The 18,423-nt window shown below is 38.1% G+C and overlaps 2 protein-coding genes and 1 non-coding gene across 4 annotated transcripts; 1 reads left to right on the top strand and 2 right to left on the bottom strand.

Annotated features, from left to right (window-relative positions):
* The first annotated feature begins 269 nt into the window (after nt 1–269).
* On the top strand, nt 270–8,712 carry dnajc3b (DnaJ (Hsp40) homolog, subfamily C, member 3b). Its single transcript, XM_041778732.1, has 12 exons — nt 270–723; nt 3,136–3,246; nt 3,384–3,508; nt 3,602–3,676; nt 3,765–3,908; nt 4,182–4,363; nt 4,469–4,588; nt 5,776–5,881; nt 6,131–6,251; nt 6,464–6,596; nt 6,706–6,854; nt 7,224–8,712. The coding sequence occupies exons 1-12, from the start codon at nt 639–641 to the stop codon at nt 7,370–7,372; spliced, it is 1,500 nt and encodes a 499-aa protein (XP_041634666.1). The 5' UTR covers nt 270–638; the 3' UTR covers nt 7,373–8,712.
* Nucleotides 8,713–11,194: 2,482 nt separating this feature from the next.
* naa38 (N-alpha-acetyltransferase 38, NatC auxiliary subunit) lies at nt 11,195–17,664 on the bottom strand. 2 transcript variants are annotated; one of them, XM_041779766.1, is made up of 3 exons: nt 17,623–17,664; nt 12,282–12,456; nt 11,195–11,781 (listed from the first exon to the last, which is right to left on the bottom strand). In XM_041779766.1, exons 1-3 carry the CDS (start codon nt 17,641–17,643, stop codon nt 11,657–11,659), a joined length of 321 nt encoding a protein of 106 aa, XP_041635700.1. In that variant the 5' UTR covers nt 17,644–17,664; the 3' UTR covers nt 11,195–11,656. The 2 variants fall into 2 exon arrangements, with proteins under 2 accessions (XP_041635700.1, XP_041635698.1); XM_041779764.1 differs by lacking the exon at nt 17,623–17,664 and adding an exon at nt 12,982–13,086.
* trnan-guu lies at nt 14,221–14,294 on the bottom strand. Its single transcript has one exon. It is a non-coding gene; the product is annotated as a tRNA-Asn (tRNA).
* Nucleotides 17,665–18,423: the final 759 nt, after the last annotated feature.

Raw genomic sequence — 18,423 nt, 5'->3', positions numbered from 1 at the left:
TGATAAACACATTTAAATGTCTGATTAACACATGCCGCCCGTTTTTGTGTACAATTATTTACATGATGAGTGACATGCGCAGTGGAGACAGACATACGTCCTGTCTAACCCATGCAGGGACATGGAGGGGGTTATCTGTGCTGGTTAAAATAGTCTCTCCAATGAGAGCAGCCCACGTTCAGAGAACAACACGGATATATGCTGCGTGGACCAACCACGGAAATGTAGGGCAGAAGGGGAGGGGACGACGGGACCGGGGGGCAGAAAGGCTTCGTGTACGAAGTTTACAAACTGTCAGCTGCTGAACTTTTTATCAGCACGTTACGTGAGGACGGTTTAAGTTCAAGTGAAGATCTTCGATGTGACACCAAGGTGGGAAAAGTGCTGTTGACCCGCTACTGCTTCAGGGGGAACCTTTGAGCTGAGCGGCTTATTTCCACCCGGAGCACTGCTACACCGGGACCGTAAATAGAGACACCGTCGTAGCTGCCTCTGTCGTCCGACCGGTGCAGGGAAACGATGAGGGTTTAAGTAGAAAAACCACCGTTTCAATGACACACTTCGGCGTGTTGACTCTATTGGAAAGCAGAACCGTTAAGCTCTTAGGTTCCGGTGTAAAAAGGTGAATAATTTCCGGGATGGATTCGTGTCGGCAGACAGGACTCAGCGGGGTTCTGTGTTCACTGTCACTGCTGTGTGTCATCCTGGACATCCAGCTGGACGGTAAGGCTGTCTTTACATTCACTAAATAAGCTTTTAAATACCCTTCAAACGAAAGCATTAACCCGTGAAACTTCTAGATCCGTGTATCAGTGAAAAGTTTTATCAAGTGCCGAGGTCTCTCTGTTTACCTTGGTGACGCCCCTCTGAAATAAAAGCCTCTCTGTGGCTGTAATAAAATCCTTATAATCAAAAAGTGTTAAAGGTTAGTATAAGTGTTTCTTGTCTTTTGTAAACTGTGTGTCTTCTAAAGGGCATTTTGTATATTATTTATCTGTTGTAGAGGACAGTGCACAATAATGAACATGGAGATGCAAATGTGCTAGATTGCAGGCATAGGCTAAACATCAAGCCTGTATATAATGAAACATGAAAAATATACATAAAATCAGACAACATGCAGGGACCAAACAATATAAAAATATTATACAAAGACCTTTATAAAACAATACAGAAGGAGGCTTTATGACTTTGCTTAAAACTGACCTGGATTAATGTAATCATTGCAGTTAAAGTGCATAAGGCAGATGGTAGAGTGCTGATGCACATGATTATAAATGTGCTTGTGGAGATTGCACATTAGCCCCTGGCCTGTTTATTTACAGTGCTGATAAGATTGCACATAGCCCCATTGCACGGAATGTGCATCTATCAATATTAACTACTAAGTTTCCCTTTATTATTTATTAGGGTTGTCATTTTAATCACAGTTAATCTCGAGATTTCTGTGGTTAAATGTGATTAATTGCACCCTGTTTGTAGCATGTAAACATTCCACTATTTTACATTTAAAACTGGTTTGTGTCATTTTAGATTGTTGTACTGTCTTAAATTAAGAATAAGAGACTTCCAGTTTGGATTAGGGCTGAACGATTTAGGAAAATAATCTAATTGCGATTTTTTTTTTACCCAATATTGCAATTGTGATTTAATATGCGATTATTTAAGTTTCTCATCTTATGTATTTTACATCAAAAACAAGCAATAATGAATTCCATACCATAACCAACACAATATTAGATTAAACCAGGGCTGGACCATTTTGGAAAAAAAATCTAATTGTGATGATTTTGACTCATTTTGCAAATTGGATATGAGCTGTTGTATTAAAGGGAGTGGTAATTTAAATTACAAATCTCATATTCAACAAAAAAAAAAAAAAAAAGAGGAAAAGGGGATTTTTTTATACACTATTCTAAAAAAATATGCTACTAAAATGATTGCATGATACAGAATGCATAATGTCTTTGCTGCAAAAAAAACCTTTTAATCTGGTATCTTGACACAAATTTAAGGTTAAGGAAATATTGCACTTTTTGCGATTTGAAAATTGCAGCAGGCCATATTGCCATTTAATCTCATTTGCAATTAATTAATTGCCCAGCCCTAGTTTGGATACAGACCTGCTCCTGTAGATAGATTGAAGATTTTAACATTAATTTTACCACAGAAGAAACAACTTGTTAAGGACTAAAAAGGGAAATGAAGGGACAGTAAAAATGTAAATGTTTGACTACAAATGGTTCAGACAACTTTTGACTTGTCCACTGAGCTGTCAGTGAGTTTTTGTAAGTGAAATGAGACAATAAGTAGCATGGACTTCGTTTGCATCACTTCTGCTGCAGGAAGACTCTGACCTGGCTTAACCAAAGATTTTAGAAAGCAGCAATAAAGCATGTATTAATTACGATTTTAAAATAAAAAATTGTGCACTTATTGTGGATCATAGTTATTCACGGTTATTGGATTAATCTGGACAGCCCTATTATTTATATAAACCATTTTCCTCATACATATGACAAATCAATGTATTGAATAAGGCAGAATTATATCCGTCATGTTAGAAATAGGCTGCATTACCCTATTCATAGAAGGTACCATTATTTGTTCAGTTGGCTTTATTCTGAAATTTATTTTAGTGTTTGCTTTCAAACAACTTTAACCTACTCTGCAAGCTGGGCTGGTGCACAAATTATTCATATGGACCACAAAACAAAGTGTTTGATTTTATAACCAGAAAGCCTTTGTGTTTTTGTCACTAGCACGTAACCAGTAGCCAAAGCTTGCATTGCAAAATAGTGACAAAAACACAGAGGCTTTCTGGGTTAAGAAATAAAGTGCTTCAAAAGTTTTAAATAGTGGTTATGTTTGAGCCAACATTGTTTTGTGGCCTTTTTTTTACCAAAATCTCACTCAATTCAGTGGAGAAACTGTACCCATAACTGTAAACATATACAAAGATATTGCACAAAAATTCATCAACCTCGTCCACTCTAATATTTTTTATTGCCTTAAAGAATTGTGGATCAAACCGATAAAATGAATTTCCAGCATGGTCTTATGTTATATTTTTGTCGCCCTCTCTTTGTCAGTGATGTATTTTCCGTCTGATTTAAGCAGCGTCTTGTGTTTCAGGCGTCTTAGGGGCAACTCATGTGGAGATCGAGCACCACTTGGAGATGGGCCGCAAACTTTTGGCTGCTGGGCAGCTGGCTGAGGCCTTATCCCACTACCACTCCGCTGTGGGTAAGGTTACAAGCACACTGACATACATTTATGCTCTGACTGCTGGCGGATATTTTCAGTATATGCTCCATCATGTCTGTCCTTCTCCATGTACTGGTATTTGGTGAAAATAACATGAACGCTTTTTTTTTTAACAGAGGGAGACTCCAAGAATTACCTGACCTACTACAAACGAGCTGCAGTGTTTCTGGCAATGGGGAAATCCAAATCTGCCCTGCCAGACTTGACCAGAGCTATCCAGCTTAAACCTGACTTCCTGGCTGTAAGTTCAATCATATTCAGAAAGACTGTGCTCTTAATATTAATTTCTACCTCCTTGTCATCTCATCTCCTCTTTATATTCCTGCTCCTTCAGGCCCGGTTACAGAGAGGGAATATCTTATTAAAGCAGGGCAACACACAGGAGGCCGTGGACGACTTTGAAGCTGTGGTGAGTTCAAGTGTTTCTCCTTTGTAGTGTTTTAGAGGAAGTTTGAAACAATGCAAGTTTAAAAAATGTACATGCTACATGTTCCTAGCTGCTGCGCTCTCCAGACCACGAGGAAGCTCAGGAGCAGGAGATGAAAGCCAGCGAGCTGGTGGAGCTCCGGGAGGAAGCCCATGCTGCGTACCACCAAGGAGACTACAGCACGACCATCAACGTGCTGGAGAGAGTCATCGAGGTAGGTCATGATGATGAAACTACCATTTAAAGCCATTTTCCTGCACTGCAATACTTGAGAGTCTAAAAAACTCCCTGTAAAAATGCACGACAAGCTGTTAAATTTTGTATAATAATAACATTAAGAGGTAATTGTACATATGATCCTGTTTCAAAGACCAACATTTTGCCCATTTGTTTAAGAAGTTTAACAGGATTCAAGCCCTTTATAAGGAGTATTTTATGCTTACCTTAATTAGTAAATGACTCATTAAATAGTGCTGTTTTTCTCCAGATCTCTCCCTGGGATCCAGAGATGCGGGAGCTTCGTGCAGAATGTTACATCCGAATGGGAGACCCACAGAAAGCCATCCAGGATCTGACGCCGACCACAAGGCTTCGCAACGACAACCGCGCCGCCTTCCTGAAGCTCAGCATGCTGCACTACAGCCTCGGAGAACACCACGAGTCCCTTAAGTGAGCTTCACTTCAATCAAAAGACGCTTCATCAGTCCACAAGATGATTTTCATCTCATTCTGAATCCTAAACTCTTCTTTTTTTCTCTCTCTGTTTCCATGCAGTCACATCAGAGAGTGTCTGAAGCTGGACCAGGACGACAAAGAGTGTTTCAGCCACTACAAGCAGGTGAAGAAGCTCAGCAAGCAGCTGGATGCTGCAGAGGAGCTCATACAAATGGAGAGGTTAGTGCACTTTTCCCTCCAAAATCATGAACCTCCCATTTATTTTTATTTACAAGATGCCTATTTATTAAAGTCTTTTCTTGTCTTAAACACACGTCAAACACTTCTTCCTCGTCTTCTTTAGATAAAATTAGCAGATGCATGTTTTTCTTTTGCAATTTAACAAAGCAGAAACTCGGGCAACTAACCTTATTGAGTGAACAGGGCTGTCGGTGGTAATATTTTAATTGTAATGACTTTCAGGTCTGAAATGAATGCATTGAAATTTACTGTGCTAAAGGGCAGTAGTTTGACATTACTTACCACAGTGTTCTTCTGCTCATATTAGGATGTAAAAAAAGAAAATCACTGTTTCAATTAATATCTAGTTTTACTTAAAAAAAAATACCCGTTCAGGCAGCTAAGTGAACAAGTAAAAAGAAATCTGCACCTTGTGAAATTAAACATTTTACATTAGCTATTTGCATTTACCTTTTGATCTGTCACAGGTGGTCTTTACATAAAAAGCCAGTGCTGTTACCTACTAAAACCTCCTAATGCACTTCAGAATAAAAGCTGTTTTATCAAAACAGGAAAAAAGTAGAAGTAAAAGCATTAAAGAACAATTCTTGAGGAAATATCATAGCTCAGTAGTTCACTGTAACAGACTTACTTATGCAGAGAAAGCAGCTAAACTCCTGAAAAGTGCAGGCTGTCATTTTGTACATGCACTCCTGTAAATATACAGGCGTGTTTAGGGCCAAAAACGGCCGCCCTCCCCTCATCTACAGCCAGGGGTTGTGGGACATCAGGCCTGTGATGAGTCCTTAGCGCCTTACATGCCTTATGCACATGACTGTATATCTTCATGTATTACAGTGTTAAAAATTTATTTGACAGAAGTAGTAGTTTAGCTGTCTTCTACCACCAAGTAATGGTTTCAGATCACACTAGTGTAGCAGTACAGCTCTCATTTAAAAAATAAAGCTAAAAATCAATATTATACATTCTATTTATTTGCACTCAGTTGATTTACAAATCAAGACACATTGTCAGTATGGACTTCAAAGGCTTGTGTTAAAACGCAATTTACTCAAATTGTAAATTTGTGAATTATCATGATTAACTATCAAAATTTCAGGGACTAATTGCAATGAAGATTTTAATGGTAGAACAGCCTTTCAGCATTTTCTCTCACATTCAATTAGGTACGAAGAAGCCATAGAAAAATATGAATCTGTGATGAAGACGGAGCCGAATGTCGCCTTCTACACCAACCTGGCCAAAGAGAGGGTCTGTTTCTGCTATTTGAAGGTGAGACAAAGAAAAATAGCAGTCATGGTTTATTCCCCTCTGATAATGATGGTTAAGTTGGTTTGATGTCTCATTTCACAGCATTATTCAAAGTATTTTTTTTATTTTATCTTTGGTGTTTACTTTTTTTTTTGTTTATTTCTGACACGGCCTTGGTTGAAACCACTTAAATATATGTATTCATTCTGTGATTATCCTCAATGATATTAACTTATGCAGGCATTAATGTATTTGTCATGATGATTTTAGCTCAAGCTGGCTCACGAGGCGATAGACGTGTGTTCAGAGGCTCACCAAAGAGACCCACGCAACGCCAACATCCTCAGAGACCGAGCTGAAGCCTACATCCTCAACCAGGACTATGAGAAAGGTAGCTACCAGAAATGACAAGTTATCCATACTTTTAAGAGCTACAAACCTTTTATTTACACATTGTTACAAAGAAATATATATTTAGGTTCAACCATTTAAAAACACAGATTCAGAGCATTGATTGTAAGATTCTAGCTACTTTCAATAAGCCTTCACAATAAAATCTCCTACAACATTAATATTATTTGTATTGTGGGTTTTTTTCTGCAGCTGTGGAGGATTACCAGGAGGCACAAGAGTTCGACAGCGACAGCCACGAAATCAGAGAAGGGCTGGAGCGAGCTCAGAAACTTCTAAAAATCTCTCGTAAACGAGACTACTACAAGATCCTGGGGGTCGGCAGGTAACCACATCGACTAATTCACGCTCTGAGTTTATTTCTTCTGAATGACTTCAGACACTGAAGAAGAATTTATAAAGCAGATCAATGTCACACGCTTTGTTTTCCTCAGGAGTGCAAACAAGCAGGAGATCATAAAGGCGTACAGGAAGCTGGCACAGCAGTGGCACCCCGACAACTTCCAGTCGGAGACGGAGAAGAAAGAAGCAGAAAAGAGGTTTATCGACATCGCAGCAGCTAAGGAAGTCCTCACAGACCCAGGTCAGGAATCCACATTGCTGTCAACATCTTTTTCCATGTTTTAGCAGACCTGTTAAAATCTCTAAACATTCTAGTAGTAGACTTCTACAGCTGAAGGGAGCACAAGTAAAGTATTTTACATAATATAACCGTTGAGATGTAGATGCCACACAGAAAAGGAGGTCTGGCCTGGAAGTCTGTTAAACACTAACCACGATCTAAAATTTGACAACCATTTATTAAACATGTTTTAGCTTCAAATTTGTCCTAAGTTTTATATTTTTTCCCCATTATTCAACAAACACTGGCATATGACAGCCAGACCTCATGCATCACATTAAATCTCAGTATAGCTTCTATTGTTTTAATTTGTCTTTCTCATCTTGACAGAAATGAGGCAGAAGTTTGACGCTGGTGAGGATCCTCTGGACCCAGAGAACCAGCAGGGTGGCGGAGGTGGAGGGAGAGGAGGTTGGCCGTTCCCCTTTGACCCATTTCAGTCCGGCGGCAGCTTCCACTTCAGGTTCCACCATAACTAGAGATGCTACGGGACTACAGGAACTCGAGCCGAGTAGGTTTATGGAGACGTCTTCCTTGGAACTTTTGCTTTGGCTTGGACATGTTTGTTACTTGAACTCTTGATTTTTAAAGCAGAGGACGTAAAAAAAAATTGGACTTCTTTTCAATGAGGACCCTACTGTGGTGACTGCTGAAGGAAGAATATGAAGTCAACACTTAAGAGCTTTTGAACGGACAGGTTGGTGGTTTTAAACACTCGATGGGGGACATTTGGGGTGTCTGCTCTTATTTTTTCTTTCTTTGTGCCATTTTCTGTAGAAACTTTTTTAATGCAGTTGCTCATACTTTGACATCACACAGGACTGTCAGCAGGCCACAGTATTCTTTAAAAGGAATTATTACACATTTACTGATCTCAGTCTTTGATTTTGACCTCTCTGCATTTAAAGAGTTGAGGTTTTTCTACAAGACGACGGCATTGTTGAGCTTCTGCAGTGACAGTAAGTAAAGTAGGGGGGACTTAAGCTCTATTTAAGGAATCTTGTAGGTGTTAAAGTTTGAAATCCTATGGATCTTACATCAGCGCCGCTCTGTGATTGTTTTAATGTTATTCTGAAGTTTGTTTTCTACAGCTGTCTAAAAGGAATTATGTGTGAATTCTGTGTCTTAAACAGGCTATTTATGCAGCTCCAATCTTCACAGATAATTTAACACATAGTTTGAACTGAAAAAGTATTTTTCAGGTTAAAGGTGTAGCAGCAGCAGATGACGCTACACGAGATGTTAAAATTCTCTTTTTGCTCCTTTCAAAGTGTGTCTTTGAAAACTTGCACTTTTACCCTTTTTTTCTTTGCAGAACCACTCCAAGCACTCTCCACTCCTGAAATGTTACTGCAGGCTTTTAGAAGCCTTTTAAAGACTTCACAAACCAACTGTGTCTTCAGTGGTTATGAGAGCTTCAATAGAAAGAAGTTTTCACAGGAAAGTGGAGTGGTGCATCAGTTACTGATCTAAGTAACTTCTGAAACTTACTGTAAGGAACACAGGACTCATAATGGCTTGATTTGAAACCATTAAGTTGCAGAAAGAAGTGCAACTATGTAAATGAGGACAGGTTAGGCACACAGTTGTTTAACCATAAAACTGATTTCACATCGGGAGCACAAACTAAGTTATAATGTTGATAACATGATACTGCTCTACTGTGTGAGGATAAAATGTGACGGGCTCTTTGTATTTAAACGGTTTGAGTTGAACTTTTTTGTTTTCTGGGTTTTTTTGGAAGTTTTTCTGTTTGTGGCTTCAATTTTACTGTTGCCAAACTGAATCAGCAGATGTGCTAAAGCATATTAAAATACTGAAGCAAGCCAAGTTTGATCTGTTTTCTTGATGTTAGTCATAAAGCTACAAACAGGACAGATGTGTATAAGATGTGACCTCGAGAGTTTTTAGGGATTTTTTTCCCATAAAGCTTCACATTACATTGTGTCAGACATCAGAGGTGGAAAAAAATACACAACTATTCACTCAAGTAAAAGTACAGTTACTCTGGTTAAAACTTACTGGTCTATACTGGTCTACTCAAGCAAAAGTAAAATGTATTTAAAGTTTACTTAAAGTACTGAGTAGCTACTGAGGTGTTGTACAGTAGAATATGGGCTTTCCTTATTGGCAAGAACAAGAGAATAAATCTCGAACCAGGTTTTTCATGTAGCTAATTCCACACTTCTATAATGAAGAAGAAAACACAAGAAACTTAACAGTGGTAATAAAACTCAGAGTTAAATTTAACACTTTAAAAGAGTCTGCACTGGTCTACACAACATAGTTAAACTACACTTTTGGAAGTCTTACATACCTTACAGTAAGGTAGAGCTGCATCAACTGTTGAAAATCTGTGGCAAGAACGAGTCAACCTCATAAAAAGACAATGCATACTGATGAAGAATATGCTCAATGCATCCTTTAGGACAGGGGTGTAAAACTCAAGGCCCGGGGGCCAATCAGGCCTGTACTACTGTCAAACCTGGCCTGCAAGATCAATTCAAATTTTTGTTATAACTGGCCCACCAATGGGAGGTCTGCAGATTTCCTCCAGTATACAAATTAACCTTGATAACTTAAAATATCCTTGTTAAGTCATAAAATGTGAAAAAGCGAAGAGTAAAAATAATTAGATAAAAAGTCAGTAATGTGGGGGTAATAAATTAACTTGTGTTTTCATTTCACATTTTCAATTATGCATCTCACAAATATGACTTAAACCAGTGATTTTGTTTTTTTTTCAGATTTTGACCTTTTCAATTAATAATTTTAACTTTTTATCTCATGTTTCTTACCTTTAGATTCAAAATTTTTATTTTTAAGTCGGAATTTTACCATTAAACTCACAATTTTGAATTTGTATCTTGTGTTTTGCCGTTGTGAACTCCTAACTTTGACTTTTAATCTCATATTAAGTATTTTTAGACTCACAATTTAAAGTTTAAACCCATATTTTGGACTTAAAAACACGTGATTTTGACTTTTACCTCATATTTTGACCTTTAAACTTATGATTTAGAATTTAATCTCAAATGTTGATCCAAACTAAAGATTTTGACTTTTTATCTTATGTATTTGCCTTTTTAGAAAATTTATTTTGACTTTCAAGTTTGAGTTTTGACCTTTTGAATTAACAAGTTGGGACTTTTTTCTCAAAGTTTAAAGCCTATACACTTCCCATTTTTATTTTTTATAAATCTCAAAGTCATTTTTCAGCAGTGTTACATTTCTTTTCTTGTTTTTTTAATAATTCATTACCAGTGAAAAATGAGGTTGACAGTGTATGGCTCAATGTTGACCTTGGTAGGCTCTCAGGTTGGACCTAAATTCAGAATATGGCTGGTGCTGTCGGAGCACGTCTGTTTTGAGCCTCCGTATAATTCCACAGATTTAACAGCTCATTCTTTATGTTGCAGGACAGGATTTTTTTTCCCTCAAAGATGATTTTTTGTTTTTTTTTGCATTTACTTGACAGGACAGCTATAGTGAGACAGGAAATATGGGGAGAGAGAGCTGAAACACCAGTGTGTTGGAGCCTGTGTACATGGGCACCTGCTCTTCTCACTGTGCTAAACTTGAACCCATCAACTGCGCAATAGTAAAGTGATTGAGTCCCCAAGGGAGAAACACTATGAGTACAGAAAACCCTTCAAACTTACTTTAAAGCAGTGATCATCAACTGGTGGCTTTGGGGGGCCATATCTGTCAAATGTCAGACATTTTTAGGAAGCAGAAGTGGAAATTATTGAACTTTGACGTGTTAACTTATTTACAAGTGATAATTACACTTTTAGCGCAATTAGATTGAGAATAAATTATTAACTGCATCACTTTTGCCCAAATGATGCAGATTCTAAAATTGTGTTTCAAATTGTGTTAAAATAGTGCATACAACTGCCCAATAAGCAAAAATGTAAAAAATTCTGGGGGAGCAACCCCCTGGACCGTCCTTTGTTTGGGCTTGGCCCCAGATATCCAAGTCGACTGGCCCTGCCCCTGGCCTTGAATATTATTATGCATTATTTCACAATGCTGTCAATTACAACATACATCCAGTGGCAGCTACAAATGATAAATTCGCAACCCTGATGTGGACTTACAAAAACTGTAATTTACCATTGAAAAGTCCACACCAGTGTCTTCTCTGACTGAATGATTTCACTCTGGGACATTGAGCACAAATACTTCCTAGGAACACACCTCAAAGTCTGTGAGTCCATGGGTGTGGACTTTGGGATTGAGCCCCTTAGTCCTAACACCAACATCACTCACCTTTGGATAAGACGACAGGTAAGAGATTCAGGTTTGTATCAATTTATTTTTGCAGAAAAAAATGTTGTCATACAATATGACATTTCCAAATTATGTTTCTGTTCTTTATTAGTCATGTTTCTAATGTGACCGGTGTTGTATTCTGTTAGTTTTCTTTACTTTTTTTCTTAAATAACAAACACAATTTCTCAGACACAGCATTTTCTGTACATCACACTGAAACGCTTACCCACACATCCACGTAGCTGCTGTTTGAACACACCTTTTCAATCACGCGTACGGCACACCCACGCAGTTTGCACTCATCCCACAGACGTCACTACAGTCATTTCCTCTTCAGCGTAGACGGAGAGGATAAATCCAGAGTACTGACACAAGAGTTCAGGATTTTGTTTGGGACAAAATCCCACAGTGAACATGTCCTCTCTCCTTTAAACTCCGCCTCAGCTGCATTACTGGGAACAGTCCTGCTGTGGTCCAGGTCTTCTTCAACAAGTAGCTCCAAATCCTTGCGTGTCCTCCAGGCTGTCTGCCTCCACCTCGATGGATACTACATGGTGACCGGGGATCATGGCCAGGCCCAGGACTCTTGGTTCGCCTTGGGAGAATGTGTCTGTGGACACATTTAAAATATATATTCTCTATTTAACTATAAAGAAGGTTTTTGCTGTGCACTAAGATAAGAAAAAATGTGTAGATTACAGTCATCTTTTACTAGGAAATAACTCGGAGTGAGGAAATGAGGTCAGTTTTTTTTTTTAACAAGCTATATTGTTTTTAATCCATCAAACAGCAAGTATACTAGGTTTCCACAGTGATAAATTCAAGTTTGGAATTTGGAATAGCCTTACAACACAATTAAAATGCTTAAAGTAAATCATATAGATGTAACTATATAACATGCTAAATGTGACATTCAGAAATTGTGATGTTGCCAGGGGGATTTCTGTATTTATAGTTCAAGAGCATTACACCTAAATTTAGTTTATGAAATCACTGATTTTCCCTGTGGTAAAATAAAGCATGTTTTAGAGCCGCAAAACAATTTTGAAATCGGTTGTTTCTGGCATGGTGAAACAAATTTGTTACTGTTTTAATCCTTTCTTGACCCACCTGTGGATTTGAGGAACTCCTGAGCAGATCCCAGGATGACATTGCAGTCCCGGTCTGTGCAGAGAAAAAGCCCCACCAGGGTCCGTCCGTCTGTCATGCGGATCCTCATGTTCTTGTTCAAGAGAGCCTCGAGTTTCTGCCGAGCCTCAGACGATGAGGACCCTTCAGACTGCTCCTGAGTGGGGACAGAAGGGTAACACAAGCGTTTATCAGTAAAAATAAACGCTAAAAAAATACTTACTCAACTCAAAGGCTTTAGAAATAAAATATGTAGTTATATTGTCACTACCTAGACTCTTAATCCACATTTATCTCTTCCAATCCCTAAAAAAATCCTCTAACATACAACTGTTAGGCTTGGATTGAGCTTAGCCTTTTTGCTGTGATAACATAAGACTGCGAGCCCAGTTATGAAGCAAAAATGCCTTTTCATCCACAAAGATTACTATATGTACTGCTAAAGTTAATATCTTAAAGATAAATGTCATATGATGAGCTTTTAGTTTGTAACTCTTAGGAAACCACTTGGTTTACCATTTAGCTTATCAGTTAGCCACTAGCTAATGCCAAGCTACAACTGAAAAAGTGAACATTATAGAACGCGTTCTGGAAAAAAAACCGTTAACATACGTTATGACTGTTCAAAACAAGCGAACGTTCACGCAGGGTGTTGAAATTATATAGGTATATAAATACATACATGAGTCGACGGACCGTTTTCCTCAATCATTGTTGCCATTGCTAGTTGTCCTATGGTTGTTCTCCACCTACGTTTGACTACGGAGCAATTTCTCTGACGGACCACCTGAACCGGACAGTTTTCTTTTTAAAGGGGAAGTCACCAAAGACGTTCCAAATTATTTTTTATGTGTAGTTTGGGATGGTAAAATTAAGTGAAATGCTTATTTCCAATAATCTGTCATTGGGTCAGACTGTCTCATTTCTTTTTAAAGAATTTGAAACGATGGAGCATGAATTTATGTTTTAACATCTTAAAAAAAAATAGGGTTGGGAGATGGGTTTTGCAATGTTCCTATAATGTTTTACATTGACATTTATAGTCATATTGCCTCTATTCAGGAATGACATCAAAAGTAAAGATTCCAAGCAGCAATTTCACCCCTGTTTATTTTATGTAGCTACACAAATGTGGGCCCATCTTTAATCATCCACATCTCTAAAATCTAAATCACTGGCTTATAAAAGATCTGTCTATTTGAGGAAGAGTCTTATTGACCAAAGCAGAAGGCATTTCCAAACTAGTTTAGTCTTATGTTTCCCCTCAAATAATTAAATTCAGCAGTCTTTAACTTCATTTGGAAAAACAAGTCCCGCTAGCTAAAAATAGTATTAGAAGCTATGACCTTGGTGGCCTGGAAAGTGAGTCTATGAATGGTATCTTCAAACTGAACTGGATAAATAAAAATACTTACCAAAGCCTGGCTCTTTATATTTATGGTTTTATATTCTAAGGTGCTTCTTCCAGAATGTAGGAGGGTCACAATTCTTTATGAGCTGTGACTTCTAGATCTCTAAACTGCCTATTAAGCTATCAAACTCCCACAAACAAATATTACATTATTGGAAAAACTATATTTATTCACAATTTCATGCCACAAAATGCCACCTTGTGGGATATTAGGACCATTACAACCAATAGGAAAACGTTTAAACAAGGATGATACCAGAAAAGGTTTGTTGCTGATTTTATAAATGAAATAATGTTAAATTAATTTATTGAAATGTATAATCTTGATTGCTGCTATAAGGAATGCCATTATGTTTATAAAGCCAATCCAATTCCTTTAATACACCCGAGCTTTATTTGCTTTTCTCTGATGGGATGTAGTTTTCTTTTATGTGTATTATTCAAAAAATGACTAAAGAAGCCCAGATATGCTTATCTTCCTGCTGACATTGTAATAAGAGAAAAACATATCGTCCCTGGGTGGGCTCGAACCACCAACCTTTCGGTTAACAGCCGAACGCGCTAACCGATTGCGCCACAGAGACGATGATGACGCCTAGTGATGTGGATCACAAATAAAAGACGCCATCTGGTGGCGTTTCACGTCCTTTATTTCATTTTCTTGTAGTCTGTCGAAACAGTCTTCCAGAACCTTTGAATCATGGCTCTAGTATCAGCCCCAAGAGTCAGCTGTCATTTGGTGATCTGTGAGGGTGCAGACAGTCTCTTCAGTTTTAGCTTTATTCCAGAGCCAGGTGGAAAGCAGCAAAAAGGCTACAGATCACAACTTCATGGTAAAATAAATATTAACGTGAATATGGGCACTCAAAATCCTTCATAAAACTGCTGTCTGAATCTCTATGGGTGATCCCAATTCTCTCTAGAGTCTAAAACTAAAGCACTTTAATAGACATGAATGAGGTGAATTGCTGCTTTGTGATGGGGGTTTCTTTTTTTTTAAGGTCGACGTTTGCGTGTCTGTTTCAACTTTACAGAAATAACCTCCCTGTCTCAGACTTACAGCCGGACGTTTCTCTCTGCTGTGGTTTAATCTTGATAACTAACCATAGCACACAGTTTACCACCACACTATTCAAACATTAAACCCACCGTTCCTGGGTGGATTCGAACCACCAACCTCCATTACCCGAACAAGCTAACCGATTGAATTTGATCAACTCTGAATGGAACTTCACGATTGGCTGCGTCCATTGTCATCACGAGACCTGATTGGCCAACGTCCATTCTCACGTTGGACAATGTCGATCATGATTGGATTACGTCCAATCTGATATTGGACGCTGATGGCCGTGATTGGACGATGATACTGAAGCTTAGACCTTCTCTCAGAGAAAGAAAAAATGGTAGAGGGATCTTTGATCGGTAATAAATGGACGGAAATTGCGTTATTTCATTTTATTGAAAACATTTATGTTTGGGTCATTATGACATGCATATTTGGAGTCCGAATCCAGTATTTCCTTTTGAAAAAAAATCAGTTCATGGCAGTTTATTCTATGAACCATATTTGTCCAAATACATTTTCAGTAAACTGTAATGATATAATTACTTTCATTTTTTGGCATCTCAAACCCTAAAATGTCAGGTGGCGTGACTTTCCAAGTAAATTAACAAATAACTGACACTATTAAAAATGGCATTTTTATTGTGAGAAATTAAAATTAGAATACTTTGGCATTATTTAATGTTTGAAATCTTTGGGGGAAAAACACTTTTTTAAAATGATCATTTTAAAGTTAGAAGAATCAATAAAAAAAAAACTTTTGTCCTTGAATTTGGAAGTTTTCAAATGTCAGGGTGGCGCAACAGTTGTCATCATGGGACTTTTGTAGTAAAATGAAGCGTTGAAAACAGATTGGGCATTTTTTAAAAGTGGCAAGTCCATCTGTACCTCTGAATGTGCAAGAATATTTACTATCATCTAGGGAGAGGTATAACTTTAGATATTCTGTCTTATCTGTAAGAACACTGAAGCTTGTATTTATACTTGATTGTGTTAAACTTTCATCTGTCAGGTCGATTACAAACTCATCTTTGTCACACCACTTTTCTCTCAATCAGGGGTTTTCTTGTTAGTTGTAATTGTTCTGTTCTTCCACAAGGTGGAGCAGTAGGGGGTAAAATAATGGGAAATATCATTTACCAATAGTACAATACTTGTCTGGGATTCTGACAACTTTAGAGGAAGTTTTGTGATTTCAAAATCACACTTTTACAGAAAGTCCAACCCTCCTACCTTCATATAAATATTTCTAGGATTACGCAACCATATTGATTCAAACTTTGACAGAAAGGCCTTAATACAATTTAATGATATGAGAGAGTGACAGAGGTAGGCCAGCTTTAAATTCCTCAGCTTTGGACAGTAAGTTCCTACCAATAATTGAAAGATCTCTCATCAACCAATGATTTAAAGATTTTTCATGATCTCTTTTAGCTGAGATATTACAATTTCCCTTCTTATCACAGATCTTGCAGCTGAGCCGACTGTCAGCGTCTGCTGAGAGCGTCTGCTCTCCTACACCACCACTACCACATGTGTGCTGTTTGATATTCATCTCACAGAAAGGAACTGTCTTATGTAACAGCTATTATTTCCTTCTTAGAGAAAAGACTGCTGGTTGGAGGAAATGAGGGGAGGCTGAGAGGAGAGAAGTGGGTACAAAAGGAAAGAATAAAAATGTTGTAACAGCTCAGTGACAGGGAGATTAATGCAGACCAGAATAGAGGGCAGCAAAGCAAAGATCATTACAACATGCCTATAATAGAAAAGGCTTATTTTGCAGTTTGCTGTGTATCAGTTAGATGTGTTGATGATGATCATATGTTTCTGTTTCTTTCTGTTTTAGCTGTATTTCCATGGTACAAACGTGCTGATGTGAGGAAGTAATTAGTGTTTCCTTTGTCCATATGGGCTCTCCATTCATGCAAACAAAGAGTGAGAGAGTGAGGCCTTCCTCACCAAACAGTCTGTCCTTTGTGTGTGAGAGAAAACCAGGCCATGCATTGTCATCTGGAGAGAAAGAATGGCACAAAAAAGATATCACATACTTAAAGACAAAACACTAATGGGATAGCAGAGGTAGAAAAGTTTTAACATGTATCACTTCTGCTACCACTAAAACTGGTTTAATGGATGCCTACAATCGTGTTCTTAGTGAAAGGGATTATAAAACAATGAAATTACACAATAAGACAAAGTCCTTTAAGAGTACTACCATAATTACTTAACGAGTCCTCTGGCAACTTTCTCTCTGTTAATGATTCTCTAGATATCAGTGCAAACTAATCAGCGGATTAGAGCTTTTATTCTAACCTCTGTGCACTTTCTACTGCAGTTCCAGGAAAATGCTGTATATGTTGTATTGACTACCGTTTTCAGGAAAAATGATTCAAAAGTGAGCAGAGGAACAACTAAAAATAACTTTTTAGACTAAATGAAAGCTGTGTTTTCCTGAACTCCACACAATGAGATAAAAGCACAAGCACTCAGTCAAACTGGTCTGAACTGGCCCAGGTCTGCTCCGCTCTGCTGTTTTCCTTTTTTCAAAGCTCACGCTGTCTGGCAAAATAAACTCTCCGCAGAGGGATCAGACAAGGATTTATAGGGAGGCTCTGTGTGTGTAACTCCAGCCTTGCATACTTTTAATACAAAACAATGGGGACTCACTGGAGGGGAGCTCTTTGAGGATTTCAGAGGAGGTTATTAGAGATTTCTTAAATAAGATCTACAGAGCTCAAACCTGAAATATTACATTTAGTTCTGCTTTAAAAGTCTAGTCTAGAGACTGCATACAAAAATGGATGGCACGGCTGCTACCTAAAATTAAAACCAAAATAATTGGCACTCACTCCCCTTACGGCGTCCTCCATGTTAACAGATGGGACATGGGTCAAACTAGAAAACAAAAATACATGTCAAACAAAGGTTCTCAAACATGGTCATTCATTATCATGATGATTTATGCCCACTCCTTTTTTCAATGACTGACCTGATGGGATCTTCTCTCTTTGATCAGTAAGTTATATGTGGGCTCATATATATGGGGAAAAGTAGCACCATTCCCCTGACAATTGACACTGAAACACTGTGCTGTAATTTGAAGCCATATGAGCAAGCACAGCTGGTTAGTGAAGCTGCAGAGCTGACACCATGCCCTGTAAGGTAATATAAGCGTACCAAAAAGAATGTCAAATGTCCTCCAGGTCTGTACTAGAAATGGGATTTCACATTCATTACTCGAGTCAGTACTCAAGTCCTTACACAACTTTATGATAGAGCACCCTGGTGCAGACTTTCTCCACATGTTGAACATTGGAACACAACTCTGCACTCTTTCCTCATACCTGTGTTCAACTCCATGGTTGGAAATGAACTTCTTCATATACCTGCCACTTTGGCTGGTGGATTAAAAAATCTACCTGCCACTGACACTTCTTACCTGCCACTTGATCTTTTTTATCTTTACTTTTTCAGGGCTTTTTTGGCTTTATTAGAGAGATAGGAGTGGGGAATAACATGAGGTGAAAGAGCCATAGGTAACCTGGGTATAGTTTAAAAAACAAGAATTCTAGTATTCAAGTTAGGCTAGTTAAAAAAGGGAAGTAATCCAGCTATTTAAGAAAATACTGGCATGTGCTCCGCCTTGTTCA

Source organism: Cheilinus undulatus, linkage group 22, assembly GCF_018320785.1.
Source record: "Cheilinus undulatus linkage group 22, ASM1832078v1, whole genome shotgun sequence".
Taxonomy (NCBI): Eukaryota; Metazoa; Chordata; class Actinopteri; order Labriformes; family Labridae; genus Cheilinus; species Cheilinus undulatus.
The sequence above is the reverse complement of the archived record's forward strand: the minus strand, read 5'-3'. Positions and strand labels throughout refer to the sequence as shown.